Raw genomic sequence first — 26,185 nt, 5'->3', positions numbered from 1 at the left:
TTTTTGATATTATTTATCTAACTTTATGTATATCTCCCTTGTTTCTGGTTTGGTTGTGTATTTTTCGTTCGTTCGGCAATCGGCTCCGGCTCCGGATTGTGTCAGTTCCGTTTTCTCTGTTTTGTTTTGTAAAAGAGGATGACGAAGAAAAGAATTTTTGTGTGCAGTCAATCGTAGAAGTTTTTTTAATTTTGTTGTTTGTTTGAATAGGAATTTGGACCTCAAATTGTATGAAATTTTTTAAATTCAGATACAAATTAAAAATTATCATTTTACTCAAATGGTAATATTTTAAGAGCAAAAAGATTGCATAAAGTTTTTGTAATGATTCTTATCTTTAGGTACCTACAGATATTAAGAAACGTTCAAAACACGATTCGAAGTTTCTGAATACTGAATAGGTACATCTAACAAAATATAAATCCTATAATAAATTAATTAGTTTAATGTATCAATCTTTCAAGATCATTAAAGTCTTCATAATATTACCTATAAAAACTCAATAAAATGTCTAGCAAGTTGATAGCTTTCTTAACTCAATAGAATGACATTTCTTTAGGAGAGGTAACTACTTCTTGATTTCATTTCAAAATTAAAATTTCAGAGTTTGTATAGGTACATTTATGAAGATGAGATGACCAATAAAAAACGTCAACAACCAAAAAGTAGTTGAGATTCTGGTTTTTAAATTTTGCTCGATAATGACATCACTTATGTAGATCTGAGCAGTCTCAGAAAAAATTTGAATACTTGATTTTTTTCATACAATGCTACTTACAATTTATTTCTGTCAATAAATTTAGCTCGATTTTGTAAGCATTATATTTATTTGTCTCGCTAGCTATGTAGGCATTAAATTAAATCGTTAGAATATTACTACATTTTTATGTTTTCTCTCGTTGCAAACAAAATGAAAGGGTACCTTCGTACCTATAAACATCTACAAGAATATACCTTGCATGCCTAAAAATGCTTCTGAACGCTTAGAATGCAACTGTTTATAGGTATGTAGATATTTCTAATATCTTATGAAATGGCAACAGGTTAATTGAAAACCAAAATTTTATAAACAGTGGTGGACACGAATTTAGCACATTAAAAAGAGTACCAAGTATTTTTCTGCTTTCAATTCGTTATTACTTGCAAGTAACGGTTCATTTGTATGTTGTTACAATGACTACCTTATATGGTCATAAAAATATGTAAATGATTGAAAAGTAAAATACTGTTTTCCGAAAACTCAAGATTGTTTGTGATTTGCGTGTTTTTAGCTGGACATAAATTTAGCCCGTTTGCAATCAAAGAGTGTTTTTGTGTTTTTTAAAAAGAAAATAATAATTTTTGAGATAATTAAATATTGCTTTAATGATCTATATTAAAAAAATTAAAAAACCTAATTAGTCATGGTAAAAGGAAAATGGTGCTAATAGGAAAAAGAAGTCTAATCGTGAAAATGAAGTTAAAAGGGCGGACGGTAACAGACATTTCTAAGTTGTTAGAATGCCCTTCGTCATTTCAAAAAGTTTGGAGTAATTGAAAACGTTAAACAAAACCTCCACGCCAGAAAGATAACTACAAATGAAATTAGAATCTTTTATAGGTTATCGGCCAAGGTAAAAGTCTACGAAAAGTGTAATTTTTTACCCAAGCAAAACATTATAGGTACAAAGACTTCCCTTTGAAAACAAACAATTACCTACACCGTTTTTATTGGAATTACGTTTTGTGGTCAGATGAAACGAATATCAACATTTGTGTTTCCGATAGAAAAATGTATGTGAGAAGTCCAAAAGACAAGAAGTTTAACTCAATATACACAAAGAAGACAGTGAAGCACGGTGGTGGGAATATAATGATTTGAGGTGTAGGTCCAATATTTTGGATCAAAGGTAAGATGTGCGTTATGGATTATGTCCACATCTTAAATTCTGTTATTCTAACATTAACTGAAGAGGAGGTGCCAATCAAATGGGAGTTCATGCAGGATAATGATCCAAAGCACCCCTCAAAATTGGCTAACAAATACTCAGGCTAACCGCCTTTTTGTTGCTGCTTAAGTGGTGTATTAAAATTAATATGGGTAAGGAAAAAATCATTATCTGTGCAAGAGAAAGCTAAAATTAAAGCCTACAAGGATTCAAGGCTGTCAATAAGTGCAATATCGAAAAAAATCGGTAGAAGTCAAGATATGAAAAAAATAATAAAGGCGGTAATAATAGAGTGATTTCTAAGACTGATTAAAGAGCAATTTTGAGAGAAGCATCCAACTCTCACAACTCGGCAGCAAAGATCAGAGCAAATGTAGGTGTTCAAGCGAGTTTATCAACAATCCAAAGAGTGATAAGGAATGCCCAACACTTAAAACGACTTAAACTGAAGAAGAAACCCCCACTTAACGTGGCTCGAAAGGCAATGCGATTGGATTTTGCACGAGTGCACATGTCATATAGTTCTGATTGGCGCTACGTTGTCTTTTCTGATGAAAAGAAATTTAACTTGGAAGGTCCAGACGGATACAATTTCTACTTTCACGATCTTCGCAAGGAGGAACACCAGTTGGATCGCCTTCATAGTCGGGTGGGGGTGTGATGGTGTGGGGAGCCACTACTACTACTATGGTACGTGCGTCTTACAGTTTTTGACAGCAAATATGAATGGTACATACAAAAACGTACTTGAAATTGCTTTTCTACATTTCAAAAATTTGCTTGGAAACTTACCATGTCATTTTCAACACGACAACGCTCCGATCCACACATCCCGGGTCGTTAAGACATGGATTGAGGGACAAAATGTAAGTTTAGCCTTACTCGCCTGACATTAATATAATAGAAAACGTGTGGGGGTTGCTTGCTCGTAAAGTTTATGAGTCTCGGACACAATATTCAACAAACCAGAACTAATCGAAGGCGTTAAACGCTCTTGGTCATCCATGTCCTTGGAAAATTGTATGAGTCGCTTTCCAATAGAATCTAGGAGGTCATTGTCAACAAGGGATGATCTACACACTATTAAATGCATAAGTTAAGAAATAAGTTCTAAGCTTAAAAGCTTCAAACAAAATTAAAAAAGTGATATGTGCTAACTTGATGACTCAAATTGAATTGTAATTTTTTGTGTTTTCTAAAAAAAAATTAAAACAATATTAAAAAACGGAAGAATAAAAATGCTTGTTTTATTTAACTAAAAATTTAAACGGCAATAAATAAGAAATAATATAAAAATCTTAGCTCATTTAGTTTGGTTGGAATCAGTTACGCGAGAGTGTGTGCTAACCTGATGACGCGTTGTGTACCTATGTAACAAAAAAAAAATATACGTTTCTAATTATCTGCTTCGTCAAGTTAAACGATTTTAATAATATTTATACTTTTTTACTGCAAACATCAATAGTAGACCGCAAATATCTCCTGAAGTTTAAAGCTTATGAAAGAATTCAAGGAAAAATGAAACAGTTCAAATTTCGGAGGGCTTTTTTTCAAATGAAAAATATGTCATCAATTTAGCACATGAAAATCAATTGTAAGTGCTTTTTCTAAAAAACAACACATTTTTTGGAGCTCAAGTTGTCTATTTCAAATAATATAGGTGAAAGTTGTATAATTAACTGTTCAAGAGAAATCCAAAATTATATTATTAAATTTGTTTATAATAAGCGCACACTCAAAGGAATATACTACCTTTATTATGTAGACACAGTGTGAGCACTACAAAAGGGAGAGGAGGGTTTAAAGGAGATGTCGTTGCACATTGGTTTTCAATTCCTGAATATTGCAATAGCTGGGAAAGACAGAGTGTGGCAAGGCATTCCACATTCGCATAGTACGACCGAAGTTGGGCTCGAGGGTATACTGATGAGCATTGGCATTGCTAGAAGCGCGAGAACTACGGTTGAACTTTTTACCTGGCACCTGGCTATTTCTCTAGAGAAGAAACATTTCGACGATGTTCAAGTGACGTAAATGATCTTATGATGGTAATATCACCAATCAATCTAAATGCTCTACGTTCAATACTATCCAAGAGGCTTAAGTAAGTTGCAGGAGCACCAGCCCAGATATGGGAGTTATACTCAAGCTTTAGACGTTTATAAGTCTTGTAAATAACAGCCAGATCAGAGGGGGAGAAAAACTTCTTGCATCGTCCTAGAAAACCCAAACATCTGTCGGCTGTTTTTGGCAACAACGCGTATGTGATCGTTCCAAAATAATTACAATAGCCAAAAATATAGTCAAAAAGTTATATCTGTTAAATTTTGAGGAAGCATGGATCTTTCATAACTCGGTTTCAAATATTACATCAAACTTCCGTGGTAAAGTGAGCTTCTCTACAATTCAAAGAGTGATAACGAGTGATCCTCGTCCTTAAAAACGTTTAAGTTAAAGAAAAATCCGCTACTAAACATGGTTTGAAAGGAAATTCGCTTAAATTTTGCACGTAACATTTTCAGATAAATATGGCTACAATTGTAACACCAGTTGAATTGGCTTCATAGTCGATTGGGGGGTTTGGAAAGTGCGATATACACTTTTTTAATATCAAATCAAAAAATGTGTCTTCCCAAATTGAAAATTTGGTTGTTAGATTGCCATGGTATCTTTTATCTAAGCACCGAACTTGCTTCTAATCGTCAGAGGTCTGTTATTTTTCAAATCTAGTTCGATTTATATTAGGAATTACTTTAAAATTCAATGTTTTCTTCTAAAACAAACAAAAAAAAATAATTCCTTGTTTGTAAGTAAATCATTTACTTTGATTGTCTAACGTTTTCAATTTCATCTCCCGAGCATATATATATGTTTAAAACTTTAAAATGGTTAAAAGTAAGCCAGTGTAAGGGGGGAAGGAACTATATTTAAGGTTATCAAGGTTTTAATAACCTACAAAGTGAATTTAAAAACATAAGTAATTGTATTTTATTTAAACGTTAATTATGCCATTGAGCTTAGGAACGACGTGATGATGTCTTATTGTTACAAATATAAAAAATAATGTAACATAGTCTAAAAAGTCTCCGTACAGCAGCTTTCTTTTTAATGATTCGAGATAAAATATTTACTATAACAATATATTAAAAACGGGTTTTTGAAAATCACAATCACAATTTTTTTAATTTCCTAAAAGGGTGAAGATGGAAACTAACTATTTTTTTCAATGTTACCACATTGGTTTTTACATTAACACAGTCCTTTTTTTTATAAAAAAAAACTTAAAATAGGGTGCTGTACGTAGACTTTTTGCGTTAAGTGTATCTAAACGTTTAGAAACGACAATAGTTAATGATTGTTAAAAGCAGTTAGACAAAAAAAAAATACACCTCAAACTACATTAAAACAGTGCTTAGCTTTTTAATGTGGAATTTTGGTGAGACTGACTGAGAATTTAGCACCGTTAATTCTTTTGCCAAATAAGTCAAGTGATCAGCTGATCATTAAAATTTTTGGAAATAATTGTAGCTCCAGCTGGGTGAAATTTTAAGCTATTCTTTTTTACGAAAATATCCAATAATTATTTCAAAACTCCAATTTAAACAGTTAAGCGTTGGTTGCGAAGAAGTTGACCGAAAATTTTGTTTATTCTCATTAAGAAGCCATGCCAAGGTAAGGTTAGGTAAGGTTGAAGTGGCTGTCCAAGATGGAAACGGACACACTTAGGCCGGTTTAATGGCCAATTTTGATACCACATGAATCTTGAGGTTTCCTCGTAATCTCAATGGAACCAGTTTGAGTCCCTTGATATGATTTAGATCGTTTAGATCGTTAAAGAAGAATTCTCCCAGGTAATTCTGGCGTTTTCGAGCCAGAACAGAGCATGTACAGAAAAGATGAAGAATTGTTTCCTCCTTTTCCTCGTCCATGCAGCTTCTCTAAAAGTCATTTCGGAATACGCCTAGTCGTTTGGCGTGCTTTCCTATTAGACAGTGTCCGTTTGTGACACCTATTATCGAGCTTATATGTGATCTGCTTAGCGATAGCAAGCACTTTGAACGTTTTAAGTCCAGTGTTGGCCAGATGTTTTTTGTGACCTGACACGTGGTGATGTTGTTGAACCTGGTGTTTGGCCTAGTCACAGCCTCTTGCATTAGCGACAGTTTACAAGCCATTCCAATCTAAAAAAATCTACAATGACGTTTAAGTAATGTTTTGTATTGGATGACAATTGGCGATTTAATATTTTTCGAAAATATTAGTTTATTATCTTTTTGGCAACACTGGTTTTAACAGCTGACGCACGTTTCGTGTTTTGTTTCACTGTCGAACATCTTCAGTTTGGTCTATAATCAAACCATGAATCTTCTTACAAGTGAACAATGCTTGCAAATTATTGAATTTTATTATCAAAATGGGTGCATTGTTAGGAAAGTTCATGTTTGGCTAATGGGTACGTAAATAAGCAGAATTGCCGATTTTGGAGTGAATGTCAGCGAGAAGTATGGCAAGTGAGATGATATCCAACTTTTTTTTGCCCAAAATGGAAGAGCTTGACTTGCATGACTTGTGGTTTTATTAAGACGGTGCCAAATGCCACACAGCACGCGCTGGTAAAATGGACTTTTTGAGAGGCGAGTTCGGTGATCGTTTTATTTCACGTTCGAGACCGCTACATTGGACGCCTAGATCGTGTGATTTAACGCCTTTAGACTAGTTTTTGGGAGGCTATGTTAAAGCTCATGTCTATATAGACAAGCCCGTTTCAATTGACGCATTGGAAGACAACATTGAAGCATTTATTTGTGGGATACCGACCAAAATGTTGGAAAGAGTAAATTATATGGACCGTTCTATCGATTCAAATAAGATTTCATCCATTTTTTTAATTGTATGTGTTTTTTTAAAAAACTTTCCTATAGCTTTTAAAAATTCACCCTTTAGAAGGAATGGAGAAGATTTATTACTTGAATGCCAAATCTTATAGTAAGTCAGGGCTGTTGCAAAGCTTATTGTTCATACTCGCCGTAAAAATTATTTAGTCTAACTTAGACTTAGCGCACTTTGTCGTAGTGCAATATGCCCAACTGCTGAAAATTGTCCTTATTTCCCTTTTTTTTTAAGTGCAGTAGATCAATTTTTCACGGCACCTATTCCTTGGCACCTTCGAAGACATCATATTAATCGCTGATAAATCATTACATAACTACACGTGAAAATTTGTAATGTTTTTTACAAACTAGCTCTATTTTGAGCTTAAAATTTACTTTTTAAAGTTTCGAAAGAAATTAAACTTTTAGCAAATATTCGATTAAAAATGAAAGACGTGGTTGAGTTGCGGTTACCTGGTAGAATGAACGTTTTATTTCGGTATTGTTTCAGTTTCTTTTTCTTTTCAATTTAAATTTTATTATTAATATGGCCGATAGGGCGGGCTATTTGAATTTTATACCATTTAATAATAATTCACAATAGGGTTAGGTTAGGTTATAGTGGCTGTCCAAGATGGAACGGACACACTTAGGCCAGTTTAATGGCCCATTGTGATAGGGTATTTTAATTCAAATTTTAATTAAGTTTATTTTATTGTTTAAATCGTTCTCAAATTCCTTAAAAATAATGTCGATTATTATTTCTCTTTCTTAAAATTTTCTAAATCAACCACATTTATAGCGTTTTCAATTCCCACCCCTTACACAGTAAGAGATTTATAATGTATTTCTGGCTAAAAATCATGTTTTCAATGTAAAGTTGGACGATAACAACTTATTGCAATGTCCCAGGGTTGCCATATGCCAAAGGTTAAGCTGACTCTGTATTAGAGTGTTAAAATTTAATCCAGATGAAACCACGATAATAATAAAAATAAAACATTCTAACCATCATTAACTACCCTTAGAAATTTACTAGAATTAATTCGAGTTAACTGTCCAGCTGCCCAGCACAGCAACTTCATCTGCAGCTGCTGCGTTGTGTTTATAATACGGAAAACTGTGAAAATTGTGTTGAGGCATGTTTATCTTAATAAAATTAAGTCCCTATAAAGTGGTCGGTGGAAACGTGTCCAGGCATTGAAGTAGGCACATTTTTTGACGATTGAAAGTGATGAGAACCCCTAAAAATTTAAACCTTACTTTCATCTTGTGTTATCCCACCGATATAGTTAATCTTATGAGGTACCTACATATTTATTGAACCTACTATACCTACATTGCATTGTAATCAATACAGATAATTAACTTATAGATATGGATAGGTATGTAGGCACATGTAATGATTAATGATTCTTTTATTTTAGGTCTTTAAAAAGAATGCATTTCTTGACCGTGTTCCACTATTGTCCTTCATATTAAATCCCTTATCACGCACAATTATTTATTATTGCAATGCAATTAAATTAAAGAGAGAAAAGTGCCGTTTGTACACAATTGCACGCAGTGCGAGAGTTATAAACAAAACAATTTATAATTGAGGTTCTGATAAGCGCCTTTATACAAGAACAAAGAAAACAAATATAAAAATAAATAAGTGTGCCCTAGAAGAATCTTTGGGTTGGAAACAAAATTTAACTTTCTTTTTTTTTTCTTCTTTTTCTAGTTTGAAAGTTGTTGATTAAAAAATTGGATTACATATTTAAACAAACACAACAACAACAACAACAACAAACATCGAGCATACAGCACCACACCATCGGTATCGGCGAAAACAAAGGCAAGGATTATACCAATTTGCAATATATACCTACATGGAAAACGCATCTACAGAACGGTAAGTTCCACAAGAAGGAAAACCAACCTATTTTGTTTTATTTGATTTTGTGTTGTTTGTTTTGTAAATTTTATATTCATCTATACATCTTTCTATGCCATTTTTCGACTCTCTCTCTTTGTCCACTCATTCTCATGGATTTTCCACTCAAATGTTTGTACTTTTGTTTACTTTTTTTTTGTTTCTATTTTATTAAGTGAAGTACTGTCCCTTTTCCCTCGTGTATATCAAAGAGAGTTGTGTGCGGGATGTTTTGTGTTGTTTTGTTGATAAAAAGGCGAATTTTATTTGTTCCTGTAGTGTATTTTTAATTTCCTTTTTGACTACTCATTCGTAGTGGTTCGAAAAAGGAAGATGAAGGAAAAAAAGGACACTCCTTTGTGGTTTCCCGATATTTGTTTTGTTTTTTACGAAGGGGAAAAATGAGTTTCTTCAACTTCGTTTATACTCCATGTTACTACTCTTTTTAAGTACTTTTTTACTTGGAACTCTGTTTAAATTTTGCCAGAGATGCCTTTTTGTTTATTTATGAATATACAATATACACTATATCAAATCAAATTGATCGTACAGGCGATTCTTCAGAATAATAGCTAAGGTATTTAAAGAAAAGCTGATTTTTAACCATTCTTTTTTCAGTTTTGATATTGTTTATTTTATGAAGATTAAAAACAAAACAAAATAAATTAGTACAAACTTCATAAAGAAAAAAAAAATGCAACAACTTAGGCAAAGTAGGAAATCGAAGGTCAAACAATTGCGCGTACATTGATAAAAAAACTTTATTATGTATATAAGTAAGTTTTAGTGGCGAGTGTGATAACCTTTCGATTTTATAACATCCCGAAGGCTATTCTTCATAGAGAGAACTAGTGACTTCCGGCGAAATTTTGTTCCATTCTTCCAATTTACCGGCTTTTAGCTGATTTTTTGTATTACTTATTTTTGATTCTCGGCCCTTTCTTCCTAAATAATTCCAAAGATGCTCAATGGGGTTAAGATCTGTGGATTGGGGAGGATGAGGCAATTGCGATTTAACATTATAGAGAAGCCACTCTTTTACTATACTTTATGAATGTTTAGGATCGTTGTCTTGCACAAGTAAAAAGTCTTCTTTAAGGCCAAGTTTTAAATTACTGGCTTTCAAATTTTCTTTTAAAAGCTTAAAATATTTGTTTTTATCTATTGTTGTTTCTATAAAAACAAAATTTCACACACCATTGGACCCATAGCTCCCTAGACCATAACATTTCCGCCTCCATGTTTCACCGTTGATTGCAAATTCTTCCCATCTAATGCTGTGTTTGGTTTCCTCCACTTCAATCTGCGACCGTCCGACCCAAAGACATTAAATTTGCTCCAGTCAAGGTATAACACATTCTTCCAAAAATCATCTGGTTTCGAAACGTATGCATTCGCATAGTTCAAGCGTTTTGAAACGTTTAAATGCAGAAAGTTCCGAACAGTTTGAGGGTTAAGTGATATTCCATCATTTGCTTGAATGTCAGCACCTATTTTAGGATCACTTAACTTGAGATCTGCCTTTACCATTCTTTCAATTTTTTGTTCAATATGAGCGTCTAGAATTTTTCTTCGACCTCTTCTTGGGGCCACTTCAAATTATTTTTTAATACATATTGAACTGTAGACTGTGGTTTACCAATAGTTGGCGATATCTTAGCATAACTTTTTACTTCGTTTCTTAGTTTAAAAATCAGTTTTCTTACTTCAAGAGGTACTTTTTTATGAGAAGCCACCATTTTCAAAATTAACTTCGCAAAATAAAAAAAAAAAACAATTGAACAGTGATACACCACTGAGCCTAGATCTCTCAATATCATTACATTACAGTACACAATTTACATTTTAAAAAAAACCGTTATTTTCATTGTGTTAGAGAATAGAACAGTGTACGAACATTTGGTTGATGTACTGTACGAGCAATTTTTTGACATTCCTGGCAAATTTCTACTAACGGTAGCTAGTACATTTTGTTGCCGTTTTGTTGCATTTCCTATTATACATTATAATTTTATCAAATAAAGTCAAAAAGCTCAGATTTGTGGTAGGAAGCTCATAGTGTAAGGGAATTTATTTTCAATTGCTGTACGTGAAATTTTTTGATGCAGTGTAATATGTTAAAATAAAAGAGGAATAATTTTTTTTAACTAAAACTGGTGAGAACCTGTAAATTAACATCAATGTCAAAAAAGTAAGTTACTGTCAAACTAGATTCCTATTTTGAATGAAAGTCAAATTGAATTCAACGATTTATTTTGATATTCCATAATTTTATCTCCAAACTTGAAAAAATACAAATTAGTCGCCTCAAATGAATCCAATAAGAACACCACCTTACATTAAGAAATTTAGATACGACATTTATATTGTCAACTTATTAAACAAATGTATACAAAATAATCAATTAGGTGGCGCAACAGTCCGTTGAGAACTAGGGCCTAGGGCCTAGTTACTTACAACTCTAAATTATTCCTGTGTGCGAGTAATGCTGTCAGGGATGGAGGGGACCAACAGTTTTAAGCTGAATCCGAACAGCTTATTTGAGAAAGCACTTTTCATGACAAGAATTACTCTTGGATAACTTGTCAATTCCTCGCAAGAAACAATACCCTTGTAAAAAAAAATTTAAATGGCAAAGGCAGGGATTAAACCCAAGACCTTTGACATGACAGTCCAACGCACTAATCACCACGCCACGGGTACCATAACATTTATAAAAAGTAATACAAAATACTGAATTAAAGAGAAAAACGGGGATACCCAAAAAACCATAACTACCAAACCGATAATGAACTACGAACATGGATTCTGTTGCTAGATAATGTAAAAATAAATATTTTTTGAAGCACATCCAATTTCAAACTTCTCAAGTTCTGTCGATATTTTTTAAACTACAATTTAAGTGTCGATACTAGCCGTTAGAGTCTATCAAGTTATCAGTACCTGTTTTGATTTTCAAATCGTACAAATTTCAATTGATTTTGATGAGCTTAATATTTTAACATTTTACCAGGATTTTTAGAAATCCATGGATGGTCCTGACAAATTTTTCAAATCTTATAAAATTTCTTTATTATAAAATATTTTCCTTTATCTTTTTCTTCATCTTGTTTCTTCTTTAGGCGTAAATTGAACGTTTTAAACACATTTTTCTTCGAACAGTTTGAGAATATTATTAGGTACGATTAAAACAAATAAAGACCTAATGATAAAAGACTAAATTGCTAAAAATAAAATGTGTATCGAAAACGATGAAGAAACTTGTTTCTGTTATTTTTTTGTTGACACTTTATGTATAGAGTAGACTCAAGTAAAAAGTATCATGACTGAAGAATTTCGAGTTTCCACCACCCCATTTACGTTTTTCTATCTTTCACAGGAACTGCTTTTCACTAAAAATTGACAAATTCCACAAAATTCTTGTCAGATTCGACATAGAATTGTAGGTCTCTTCTATTTCCAGTTACAAAGCAAACGAGGGGATGGTTAAAAGTCACTGGACACCTAATTCCCAAAACGCTTAATAATACTTTTTTTTTGAAGTTTGAAACATGATGGGACCATAGCAAACTCTCTGGTTAAATTTAAAAGGGCCAGTTATAGCTATCATTGAAATCGATCCGGAAATTTTGTTTGAATCGATATTTGATGGTGTATAAAAAATCAGTATAAATGCAATTTATGTACTGATCGATCGGAAATCAAAGAACTTTTTTTTTGAGAAAAAAAGTGTAATTGCACATTTATATTTCTCTAAAAAAGTATTTTTCTATTTTCCGAAAGGAAATTCATTTTCCTGAACAGCTGATACTTTTCTGTCCAAAAGTGAAACGAATCGTTACACTGATTTGTGTTCCAATTTCACAATGAGAGAAATTTTGAAGGATTGCTATAAACAAATTAAATTCCAATGTTTGTTTTCAATGATGAAAACCAATGATAGTTATAACTGGCGCCTAACTGTAGGAACTTAAAAAATATTTGTCGATTCAAAATATGTAAGTACAATGCCGTTGTATCACGTAAAGCACCAAAGAGATCAACGTATTAAATTATTATGTAGGAAATTCTTAAAATGCCTTCTTTAAAGTTACAAAACCTTTATAAATATGATTTGACTTTTAGACGAATTACAACATAAAACTGCCTCTTTTCAGAATTATCAGCAGTATTGAAAGTGTCAAATGAGAAAAGAGTATGAAGAAAATTCCAGGAATGGCATCACTGATTTACTGCATTGCAACAGTTTTGTTTTGATTTTTTTTTCAATTCCCCAAGAACAACTAACTCTTATTCCCCAAGCAATCAGTTTTCTATTGGTTTTCTTCTCTCTCTCTTCCACTTGATTTTTGTTAATGTATGTGCGTTTAATTTTACTATGTAGTGGTTTAATGTTGTTGTTGTTGATGACGGTAGTGATGGTGGCGGGCGTCCGGTGGTCCACTTGTGTGTTCAAAGGAATTGCATTACACTACATTGCACATCCGAATCAAATCAGGGTTGCCATGTTTTGAACTAACTGGATATCCCAATTTAAAAACATTTGTAGCTCAAAATCGAGACACATAAAAATAGCCCAAATAATAGACCAATTTTAACTTAAGATGAGTTTACTTGTATTTAAAAGAAAACAACGGAACATGAAAGATAGATTTGAGGGTTTAACCCTTAGCATCAATAATCGAGGTACAACTGGAAAATTAAATGTGGGCTACTTATAGCCCAATTAACATTGGGTTGCCATGCTATGTTTTTTCTTGTCAATTTTGAAACAAAAAGTAGCCATTAAATAGCCCAATCTGGCAAGCCTCATCCGATTCCTATCTTATAATGTTTTCTGTATTGTTTGCTATGACCGAAATTTTAGAAAAGATGATAAGGGGTTTTCTGGTGGAAAGTTATATTGTTATGTTGTAGAATGCTGCAATGTATATGTTGTCCTGTGTATCCAATTTAATGTGAAGAGGCAAATTATGTTTTCCCTTTTTTACATTTATAAAGTACACACCAACAACGCCCTTAAATTAGTTGCAATTGCGATTAAAAGAATAATGACTCTTCTGTGGTCTTTCCACAAGAAACCTACACTAACAATATGCTACGAGTTCCATGATAAGGGTTGCAATGACGATGATTATGATGGTGAATTATTATCCGTCAAAGGGAGTGGTTAAAGGGAAAGCATTAGATAAAAAAAACGTTGTTTTCTTTATGACTCAGATTATACTTTGAAATTATACTACTAGCGTTATGTATGTATACGCGCATAAGTTGCTATATATTTATGTAGAAGTCGTTATTTTGTTGTTCAAGTTTGACATCAATAAAAAAAAAGTTACCCATGACACTTTTATAATGTTACACATAATAATTATTACCATAAGAAAGATACGACGAGATTAGAATATCTTAAAATGGGAGCTTTAATGTTGTTGTATTTTTAATATTTATAATATGGAAATAAGAACAAAAGTGAGCCAATCTGACTCACTCCCTACCTACACTGGTGATAACTATTGGACAGACGAGACCAGCGACGATGAAAATGACGACGAGCAACGGACGGGCGAAACTCTTCCTTAGTATGAATCAGCTTTGCGGCACTGCCACTGATTAAGTACTTACCATGACTACATACAAAACTACAAAGTTTGTTTATAAATTAATCAGTAGAAGTGTGCTATTTGCTATTTTCTCGGATAAATCAGATTGACTTTAAGAGCCTAATAGCCAAAACTCTATCCTATGCAATGCGTTTAAGGGCTTCTAAAGGTAGAATCTTGCCTTTTGGGATATTAGATTTGTTGATACCCATGGATTTATATAAGGAGAGGTGATGGAAGCAATTGACATTTACACCACACTCTTCAATAACGCATATTATCTAGTGCATTGAAAGACCGCTGTGGTTCATCCTCTTCCGAAAAAGGGAAAGTACAACTTCAACCCGTCAAATCTTCCGTCGATAAGTCTTCTTCTGAGTATCAGCAAAGTTTTTGAGAAGATCATCAATAAAGCTCTGACTAAGTGGGCTGCGGACAACAAAATAATTCCGGATAAACAGTTCGGGTTCAAGGCGGGTCATGGCACAATTGATGCTGCGTCTTAACTCGTTTCTGATATCCAATAAAATAAATCAAAACAACAATGCACAGGTGCTGTTCTGTTTGATTTGGAAAAGGCCTTTGACACCGTATGGTTAGAGGGTCTTTACCTAAAACTGAGCAGGCTTGGCATAAGCAAGCCATTGTGGTATATACTTTATGATATGCTTAACGGTAGAAAGTTTGTTGTCAAAAGTGGCAATGTAACTTCTACCACAACATTCCTTATCAAAAATGGTGTCCTTTCTTTGACGAGGAGTTTGAAATTAATAATTACTTACGAAAATTCGGTACGTAATATTTTATTTCTGTAAAAATAACAAATAATGTATTTCATTTAAAAATATTGTTCCCAAGAAACTTACCGCAGTTTGCACTCCTCGACTTACTCATGGAAAGTTCAGTTTCATAATGAAATTCCAATTAGGGATAGACGGAGAAACAAAAAATAAAAAATAAAATGGCGACATTTCCGATGAAGAGTGCAAACTGCGGTATCAATCTGAGACAGCTATATTGTTGCATTTAGGTCTGTTTATTTTACGGAAGAATTAAAGGGCGTTCTTCCACAAATGGTCTTCAACAGGGAGCGGTGAATTCGCCGATTCTCTTCAGCATTTACACCAGCGATCTAATAGGTAGTCTTACAAAGGCCCGAAAGGTTGAGGTTATTAGAATTCTCTTGCAGCGTGATTTCGACAAGATTCAGCGATATTGCGACGGCTGGAAACTGAAAATAAATGTCCAGAAGTCGGAGACAATTCTGTTCCGGACTCCGTTGCCCAAGAGGGATACTTGCAAGAATTGGTGCAAGATGGTCATCGTTGATCTTCACGGGCAGCGATTAGCGAGCAAAAGTGAAGTGAAGTACCTAGGTATCTGGTTAGATCACTATTTATATTTCGACAGACATATAAACGCTGCTCTGACCAGGGCCAGAGGAGCCTTCGCTCTGACGAAACGGCTGTTTTTAGCAGTCGGCTTGACCCCAGAGTGAAGGTAATTTGCTACATGGTCCTCATACGGCCGATGATCGTTTATGGTTGTCCTGTATGGTTCAACGTTGCCCCTTCCCAGATGGAGGAGTTTTGGATGTTCGAGCGGCAGTGTTTACGACGCTGTACCGGCTTATATCAAACAGCCGAATCTTCTTTCGTGCATCACTATTCCAACGAGGTCCTATACAACGGGGCTCGAATCAACAGAATTGACAATTTCGTGATAAAACTAGTTCGAGGTCACATTGCAAGAGCTATGTCTTCGACCAACAATTTAATTTACGACGAGTATTTTGAAAGTGCACGCTTGAGCGGCTTCATTCCACCAGAGGCATTCCATTTTTTTTGGACAGATGCGGTCTGATACAGGATAGATTGGCAGTTCCGCTAATCTACCACGTCAGATGAAGAACCGTGGATAGGCGACTTCTGTACAATCGGGACGTCATGGCACAAGGCGGAGCGGAGCTCCTTCGGTTTAGTAGGGCTGTGTCCGAACGGGACCGAATTGATAGGGTGAAGCAGGAGAACCAGTTTTGGTGGCTTCAATCGGCACTTGATAGTGGGTAGTCGGGATGGGGTTTTAAGCCTTGGCCGGCTCACATACTTGTTTTATAGTTTTAGGGTTAAGTTTTAAGCAGAATAGTCATGGTGGCACAAAAAAGGATTATCAAAAGAGTATTCTCCCAGATGAAGTTTGCGTCTTAGTGAAAGAGCAGGGCAAGAGCAGAGGTGAGAGATTGTTTCCTCTTCTTCCTCGATCAAACAGCTCCTGCAGAAGTCATTTGATTTTACACTAAGTCGTATTGCTTGTCTGCCTATAAGACAGTGTCCCGTAAGGACACTAAGTAAGTAAGTATTTGGGAGCTAATATGAAGTCTACTTTGAGATAAGAAGTTTTTAGAGCGCTTTAGGTCAAGTGAAGGCCATATGAGATTTGCAAGAGTTTGCTATCGCGAAAGCTGTTTCTTTTAGCATGAGTTCACATGTAGCTATCGGTATACCTATCTCCTCTCTTTCAGGTGAAATAGGCATGACGGTTCCGTTTTTAGCGAGTTCATCGGCTTTACAATTTCTGTGGCCCGGCAGCCAAGATAGGTGAATGTTTAATTGCTGCGCCATCTCCATAAGAGACGATCGACAATCGAGGGCCGTTAAAGATTTGGTTGAGACACCGTCAACGGATTTGATATCAGCTTGACTGTCAGAAAAGATGCGGATATCAGAAGTTGATATCACGTTTTCTCTTAGCTAGAAGAGAACCTCTATAGCAAACATTTCCGCTTGGAAGACGCTACAATGATTAGGGAGGCGGAATGAGATGCTTTGATTAAGCTTTTCTGAGCACACACCACTACCAACTCCCTCATTTCTGTATAAAAATGTTTTTTGTCTTCCCATTCATCTCTGGATGGAATAGATACCTGGAAGTTTTTATTCCAAATTAGGGTTTAGGAATAGTGTAGTCTATGTACTTTGGTATAGAACCAAAGAGGTTCAAAATGATGGAGTGCCCCACATTGTTGTTGGTCCATCGAGATGAGGCGTTGAGTCTTATCGCTGTACTCGCTGCCACTTGTTTACTAAAGATGTCGAGAGGTATCACATGGAGGAGAGTGTCTAACGCTGCTGAGGGTGTGGTTCTCAATGCCCCGCTTATGTAGAGGTTATACGAGGTTTAAACCCCCATTTGCTTCCTATGGCTTTCCTGCAAACCATTCTGTAGCCTTCCTTCTCAAGGGATATTAGTAGTTCGTTAACCACTATGTTCCACAGGAGAGGGGACCGAACACACCCTTTCGGAGTGCCTCTACCGATAGACCTTTTCGTACACAAATCCCCCATTTTAGAGTTGATTATCCTGCTTTTTGGCATTAGATTAATCAACTCACAGATTGAGTATTCGACGTTAAGGGTCGTCATAGCAGAAGTGATAGCGGATGTGTCAACATTGTTGAAAGCGCCCTGAATATCCAGGAAGGCCACCATAGTATATTCATTCTGTTCTATGGAGTATTCGATAGTTCTTACTTGAGAATGAATGATGATAGGCTAATAGGTCTTAAATCATTAAGGTTGACATGGGGGCATTTGCCCGCCTTGGGAAGGAAAACTTACTTTACTTCTCTCCATCGCTGAGGTATATAGACCAGATTTAGACAACTTTTGAAGATCATCTCAATGGGCAAAGTTATATCAATGGTAAGTTGTAGCTCAGCTGGTACGATTTCATCTGGTCCTAAAGATTTAAAAGTTTTGAGACTATTTCGAGCCCAAAGTTAGTTTTTCTTTTGTAACCAGACCTTGAGGAAAAGTTAAGTTAAAACCCGACCCAGGACTGTTTGTTTTATTAACGGATTGGGAGCTATTCGGGAAGTGGGTGTCTAGTAGCAGGTTTAGCGTTTCTTCGCATGAGTTAGTCTATCTACCATATGAGTTTTTAAGGCAACTAGGCATGGTTAGATTTGTCGAGAGAAACTTCCTTATCCTTGATGCCTCCGAGGATTTTTCTATGGAGTTACAGAAGGATCTCCATGTGGATCTTTTAGCTATACAAGAAATTACTCAGTATTGTCTCAAATTTCTGTTTTTTTTTTTTTTTGAACAATCGCAGCTCCGAGGTTTCCAAACGACATCAGCTCTGCGGCTGGTAATTCGATCTTCAAAAACAGGCCACAAAACATCGAGTGTAGCTTCGGCTATGTAGCATGTAGCGCTGTTCTGTTGAAACCAAATGTTGCCATTCAAATTTTTGTGAACAAAAATTCGTTAAAAATGGCCCGATACGATCGCCATTGACTGTAACGGCCAGTTCTTGATCATTTCGAAGAATAATGCCCCAAATTTGCTTCTGGACCTAAATCCGCACCAAACATTGACTTGTTTTGGGTGTATTGGCTTTTCAATGTATGAGTGCGGGTTTTCTATGCCCCATATGCGACAATTTTGCTTATTTACATACCCGCTAAGATCAAAATGAGCTTCATCTGAAAAAATGATTTTATTTTTGGCAAAATCGGCATTTTCTCTAAGTCTATCGCCGGCCCGCTTAACGAAGCGAAAACGCATTGGATGGTAAGTTGGCTTCAACTCCTGAAACAATTGATTCAAAATTGTTCAGCAATTTCTGAAAAATTCTTATCAATGATGTCTCCGAAATGTTCAACTGTTGAGAACGATGGTGAATTGATGGTGATAGCGCTTCACGCACACTTTTTGCAGCCACAACAGCAATATTCGCGGGTGTACGCACTGTTTCAAGTTTTGGTTTATCGATGAGTTTCTTTCACTTTTAATCACAAGATAACGTACATACGGCACTGACGGTTCTTCTCTGCTCCAAAATCCGTACACAAAATTTCGCACACATTCTGCAACATTACCATGGTTTTTAAAGTAATGTCGCTATATTTCCTAGCGCTGTTCAAGCGTATACAGAACCACATTCGTTTAGCGGAAGGGTAAAACTAATTAAATGTAAAATTAGACATGAGCTAAGGGTTACCATTCACGAAATAAGACTAGTTGACAAAAACAAAAGTTAGATGGCGGACCCTTTAATAACTTCTTGTTATCGTTTTTCGATTATAAAGCGATCGATTATCGTAACTGCCCAACATTCGACTGATATTATGACACTTCAAATGACAGCTAAGTTTGACAAGTGACAATTGCCAGCGTTTACAAACTAGAAACCACGAAGAGTGAATTTTTGGGTTTAGATAGGAATTTCGCTACCGTTCGTATTGTACAAAACGCTTAAATTTGTGAAGCGAAATGGTTAATGGCCATCTTGCAATTTTACGATTTCATTGAGCAAAATATATTGTTTCTTCGTGTGAGGGTTCTGCTATCAATTTGCTTGTGCTTATAATGTGTGATAATTAGAATTGTTCGTTGACATCTATTGGATCCAATTTGAACCAGAAAAAATAGCTGTCATTAAAAATTTCCGCCATTGAAAAAATTTTCCTGATTGAAATCAACCGAACAATTTTTACTGACAGAAATCTGTCATTGGAATTGTGTGAAATTGGAACACAAAGTAGTGGAACGATTCGTTTCACTTTTGAACATAAAAGTATCAGCTGTTCAGGAAAATGATTTGCCGTCAGGAAAATGATTTGCCGTCAGGAAAAAAGAAAAACGCAATTGAATTTCGAAAAGGGCACATCTCTGAAAATTCGGAATGTTTAGGAACTGAAAAAAATTGGTTATTTTTCAAACTAGTGCATACAATTTATTTTTTAATGTACAGGCGATGACGTTTATAGTAGAATTAATACCAGAGATGTGCTGTTTTCGATCTTAATGGATGGAGACAAGCTTTACGTCAAATTGGTATACAAAAACTTATTTGACATTGCATATTCAATTGTAGCGAAACATAAATACACCATTCTACTACTTTTTTTCTCAAAAAAAATTCTTTGTGTGATTTCGGAATAATTTGTATTTCTAATCAAAGGGAAACATAGTCAAATATCCACTTACATTTTTTTCCGGATTGATTTCAATGATAGCTATAACTTGCCCCTAACTATCGATTCGTAGGACTTTTCATTAATGCTGATTTCAATTTCATCGTTGTTAAAAAAAAAATGGATGCTACTTGTCAGCAATTTACTCCAAAAATTAGTGGAACTGTCCCAGATCTGTCACTTTAACTCATTGAAGTGGTTATTTTAATATCTCTGTGCAAAAATGCAATCATCCATTTAAATTTTCAATAGCACTGATTTTTATGGTCAACGAACTAACAACCTATCAATCATTTTTGAATCAACTTTTTCACCTGCCAAAGGCACTAAACTTTCATTTCATCAAAAAAAAAGAAATGAAAAACGATCATTTGAATTTTTTGTACCTTAACAATTGCAAACTTTTCGAGGTCTTTGATGCATGGCTAAACATTTCCGTAATCCAAAGGCTAAAAATCGATTATGACTATAGGTTAGTTAGGCATGTGTTATCTTTGTAGCAAAGACAATCGGTGAAAATCTCTAAAATGTCCTTAGGTGATTTTTTTTCTTCTTGAAAATGATGAAAAACAAAAACGAAAATCTGCTTGGCCTTCCTTTTAACATCTTAACTTTTCACACTTAAAAGAAGCCAGCTTTAAAGGGTATTTATTGGTTTCGTGTAAGAAAATTAGTTTTAAATCAAAATTTTCGATTAGTCTCCAAGTTTGTTCCCTGTGTTTATAGCCTTCCTTAACGGGTGTACCGATTTGCTTCATTTAATTTGTTTTTGGTACGAATTTTTGTTATAATTTTAAATGTTTGCTATAATTTCAAAATTTTGCTATAATTCCAAATTTTTGCTATACGCCCATGTTCCGAATTTCGATCGAAAGTGAATTAAAATCAATTTTCAATTTCACATGAAATGAAACTGCATGTTCTTCAATTCGATCGATTTCGAAAACTTCGAAATTGCTTCGAACTGTCAGAATTGAAGGATCATCCATTTTTATTTTGTTTCTGAAGTAAAATTTTTGATGTTTTGAAGTTGAATTCAAGAGAAAAAATAAGAAGATGAATTTTGCGGGACAAATCAAATATATTGGATTTAACTGACACAATGGAAGTGTATCAAAATTATGTAGAACTGTTCTGATAAATAAAGTAAATTCTTGATTTCCTCTTTTAAGCTTTCATTGTAATTTTAAATTAAGTAAAGACGCTTTTTTATATGTTCGTAGGGAAATAGAACTTCATAATACCTTCATCGATTCCTTTATTTCAAAAACTTTCTGCAACCCTCCGATTCCTACCAAGAAGGTATCAAAGATCAATTCACAGAAATAATAAATGTGATCTGAATGCGTTCACAAAATGGAAGAAACCGAAATACAAAACATCCATTTGCATGTTCTTAGATTCAATTCACAATAACGAATTGTGGAACATCCAAATTCACTTTCGCAAAGTGTATTCACAATAAGTGAAATGCAGAACATTCGCAATAATTCCAAATTTCAAAACTAAAATTTCCAAGTGAAATTATTGACTTATTTCTTGAAATTCCCGTGATAACCAAAACCACAGAAACAAGTTCTTGCGATGTAGACGTGCATTTTATTCTTTTGCTGTCATATTGTTTCCGAATGACCAGTCGTGTCGCATCACCGTGGTCAGTGAAAGTCTTAAAATCCCCTTCAAGGTTATGTAATAGAAACTAAGAGGTGTTAACATCAGCGACATTCAACTTTGAAACCGAAATCAAGCTCTAATGACTAAGTCCGACGGAATCAATCTTTCCATTTTATGAATCATCATTATCCGTTGCTTTTGCTGGTCATCTCCAACCACCTCACACCTCTCCCTCACTCTTTCTCCTAATCTCATTCTCACTCTTACTCATTGATTGGCTAACTGAAGGAGGTCTGAAGAATTCCATTAAGCTGTCAAAAATTGAATTCTTTAAACCTTTTTCGGAATCGAATTCTTGACAAATTGTATATTCAGAGCGTTTAATTGATTGTTAATAGTGATTTATTTTAATTGTTGTCATGTCACCGTCTTGTCAGTATGTCAATAGTTTTCTCTCTCTTTCCCTTTCTCCCCTTCTCCTCCCATTTCGGTGTCTAGCTGCGAATACGAAAATAGTATAATTCTTATGCCAAATGCATTAATTGCTCAAGGCCAACCAGACACAAAAAGTCGTCGTTTATGGGGTTATTGCTGCTGCGTGAAGAGGGGGACCTGGTAGGGAGTGAGCTGGGAGGGGTGTTTTAACGAATGCAAATCAATAAATATTGCCAACGTTGCAGATCTTGTTTTTTTGTTGTTGTTAATGGTTTTTTTTTTTGTTAAACTCTTTTACGGTGTGTTTCTGTTTCGCAAGCGCAACATCGCTGCCGTCGCGTCGGTCGCCGCGCCACCGGCCGCAAGAGGGTAAAAAATGAATGGCAATAATAGCAACAGGTTATGTATCAACAACCCACACCACATGTTTGAGGTTAGGTTACGTTTGTGGACACTAAAAGAAAAAATATTATACAGTAGGGCTTAAAAGAGAGTTTCAAAATATGATATCGTTGGCGTTGAAGTTTTAGTTTTTATGTGATATTATTTGAAATGAATCCAACGAAAACCAATCAACCGGAATGTTTTGAAATTATAACAAGTTTTATGAGAAGGACTGGCTTCCATTTTAATTGTTAGCAAAACAAATTGATAAAAATCCAGTATAACTAAAATTAAATAAGTTATGCTTATCAAAATAAAAAAATACCACTTTTTTGTGTGAAAAATAGTAGCACCAACATGGGAAATTCGTAAAAAAGTACATATTATGGGTAAAATCAATAAGTTTATGATTTGGAATAATATCAATTACAGCGGCGCAATGTTTGTGGCATAGAGTCGACTAATGCTTGACATCGCTGAAGTGGAATATTTCTCAATGCAGCCTGCACAGCTTCCCATTAATGCAGTGTGTTTTTCGACTTGGCTTCAAATACGGCTTTTTTTTACATCTGCCCAAAGATTTTCGACTGGCGACTGAGCCGGCCATTCCATAATATGAACCCTATTTCTAGCGAAAAAATCTTTTGCTAATTTGCTCGTATATTTAGGGTCATTATCCAGCTGCAGAACCCACTTGAGAGTCATATTCCATTCAGAGTAAGGCAGCATGATTTACCTCATAATGTCAACACAAATTTTAGCGTTCATTATGGGTTTAATCCAAAATATGGGACCAGTACCATTATATGAAAAGCATCCTCATATGTTTATTTTTGCGCGGCCGTGCTTAATTGTCTTAATGGTGTATTCTGGCTTTAACTCCTTGTTTTTTGGCCTGCGGACAAAAGTTCTGATACCAGGAGTCCCAAAAAAAACAATTTTGGACTCATCGGTCCATACTATATTACGCCACTTTTTTTTTACTAATCTCGTTATGCGCCGTTCATCGAAAGTAGTCAATTTCGGTTTTCTGCCTCTTTTTTTCATCTTGGAGAACATACTTTTTTGCATTTGATATCATTTTATTAGAACATCCAACTAGTTCTCTAATTTTTGTGTAGGTTTTCCCCTCAGAAACTTATTTTTTTTATTAAGGAACGTTGTTCTGGAGTACAATGTCCATTTTAAGAGTTATTAATTTTAAGTTATTTAAATACCTTAGCTTGATATGATTAAATGTTAAAACAAAATTGAAAACACGAATATATTCTACCAAAACTCTCAACAGAATGACATAGTGCTATTTTTTTCACACATTTGCGTTAAGTGTCTCAACGGTTAACGGGAATTTTTATCTCAAATCAACGGACAAAGTGAGAGTGAATGCTATAGAAATACTTTTCAGTGGATGCGTTGTTTTATCATTAATAGAGAAGAACGCAATTTGTAAGAGTAGTACAAAATGCAACATGGTGCTATTTTTTTTTCACAGAGCTGTATAAAAGTTGTTAGAACGAAATTATTTCTATTGCTCTAGACTTCATATGAATCAACCTTACTGTAAAAAGTTTAAACAACTAATCTACAGAGAACTATAACAAATGCAATAGTTTAGCAGAAAAGTACTTAATTTTGATGTGCAAAACATGACGGCCATGATTTATTTTGACAATGGTTAATATGATTCATTTTGATTTTTTTAAAATTTGTTTTTGTAGCTTAGTTCGTTGAGCAAGTACACTGGTGGTCCAGTATAACGAACGATATAATGTCCAGAGTCAATTCGTTATATCGAAAATTCGTTATATCGAAAATTCGTTACATCGATACATTTCTTTCATACAAATCTTTAGGTTAATAGTCATTAATTTATTTTAAATTTCATAAAAAAAATAATTACATACTTCACTTAATAGAATAAAAAAAAATTTAAATTATATAACTTCATTCACTTATAACGAAACATTAAAGGAATATACTTTTATTAGTTAATAGTTAATATGCATTTGTTGTTTTGGGCCTTGAATGTTATTGTTGAATACCTCTGCCCGTAATCTTCTAAGAACTAACACTTTAGTTTTCAATTCCATTTTATTCTGCCCATTGGATGCTATTGTCAAAATTTCAGCCAGTTTCGTGATGACTCATTCTTTGAACTTCAGTTTCTGAGATAGCATTTTTATCACTATTATGATCGACAAAAAATCTATAACTTTCAACCGCGGCTTTATACTAGACGAAAGACTTTCATAAGCAGTTAAAAGTCTTCAATTAATAATAAGACTTGAAAGCATTAAAAAGACTTCAATGAATTGAATGCATTTAAAAGAATTTTGCAATACAAAGAATGCATTTTTGTATTTCTTTTTATTCTTTTTATTCAAAGTCTTTTAACTGTTGTTGATGATTGCATTATTTAAGACTTCAAAATAGAATGGGAGTGGTTTCATGGAAGAATGAGCTGATAAATTCTATTGCATTTCCGAAGAATCAGTTGAATGAGTGGTACTTTTCGGAATGCAGTACCATAATATTACATTCTTTTACAACTCAGATTTAATATCTTTAACCGATTGCTGACCATTGGCCCATCTTTTCTCCGAAAGAAAAAAGTCTCTAGGTTTTAAATCACAAGGTTTCGATGGCCAGTGAGTTAAAATCTTCGAAAAATAACACGGTCATGAAAATTTTCTTTTTAAAATTATTATTGTGAAACTCGGTAGCTCAATCCATTCACAGTAATTTGTTACACTAGTCTAATTTTCGCAAAAAGTATGGCCAATTCACACGCGCGTCGCCGTCAGCTCAAAAACCGATCCAAACAGGGACATATTTAGAATAGAAAGGCTTTTCAACAATTATTCTTGATAAGGCCGAACTCTAAACGCGAAAATTCTGCTTATGAACTGAGCTTTCGAGAAAAAATTTGAATTGTACCAAACTTGAGTTTTCGATGATAATCCGCATCATTGTGATACATTTCAAGTATCCAATCAGCAATGATGGAACGTCTGTATATAAAATCTCTAGTACTGTCATCGAGGGATTTTATGGGGGCGGCACCTAGTGGCTACGACATTAGCTCGTCTAGTTTCTTTTTTGTATCCTGGCTTATGGCTCGCGCGCCGCACAGTGTGACAATTTCGCTATTTAGCGGGATTTAATTGAGAAAAAAACACTTCCACAAATGTAAACAAAAAAACGGGTTTTGTTGCAGCTAACACCTCCCACTTTATTATTGTCACCAAATTTGTTTGTGGAATCATGTAAAACAAAACAAAAAATGATCTCAAAGTTCAATTTGTGTTCAATTATTCATTACAATGTATGGTGTGAGAGCAAATGTTTCATATTTGGTTGCAAGTGGTACGCGTGATTTTAACTGAAAGTTTTATTTTTAATTAATATACTTCTTATAAAAAAAATAAGTTTATTTTGGATATTGAGATCTT

At 34.4% G+C, this 26,185-nt stretch overlaps 1 protein-coding gene across 2 annotated transcripts in view; it reads left to right on the top strand.

The window, feature by feature from the left end:
• LOC129949975 (uncharacterized) overlaps positions 1 to 26,185 on the top strand; it is a 462,937-nt gene that overhangs the window by 1,786 nt on the left and 434,966 nt on the right. For both annotated transcript variants that reach the window (XM_056061748.1, XM_056061732.1), the window contains exon 2: positions 8,526 to 8,696. In XM_056061748.1, coding sequence (XP_055917723.1) covers positions 8,674 to 8,696 — 23 coding nt within the window. In that variant the 5' untranslated portion in view covers positions 8,526 to 8,673. The remainder of the gene's footprint in view (positions 1 to 8,525; positions 8,697 to 26,185) is intronic.

This window comes from Eupeodes corollae, chromosome 1 (assembly GCF_945859685.1).
Source record: "Eupeodes corollae chromosome 1, idEupCoro1.1, whole genome shotgun sequence".
Lineage (NCBI taxonomy): Eukaryota > Metazoa > Arthropoda > Insecta > Diptera > Syrphidae > Eupeodes > Eupeodes corollae.
Note: the sequence above shows the minus strand (reverse complement) of the source record. Positions and strands in the feature narration are given on the sequence as shown.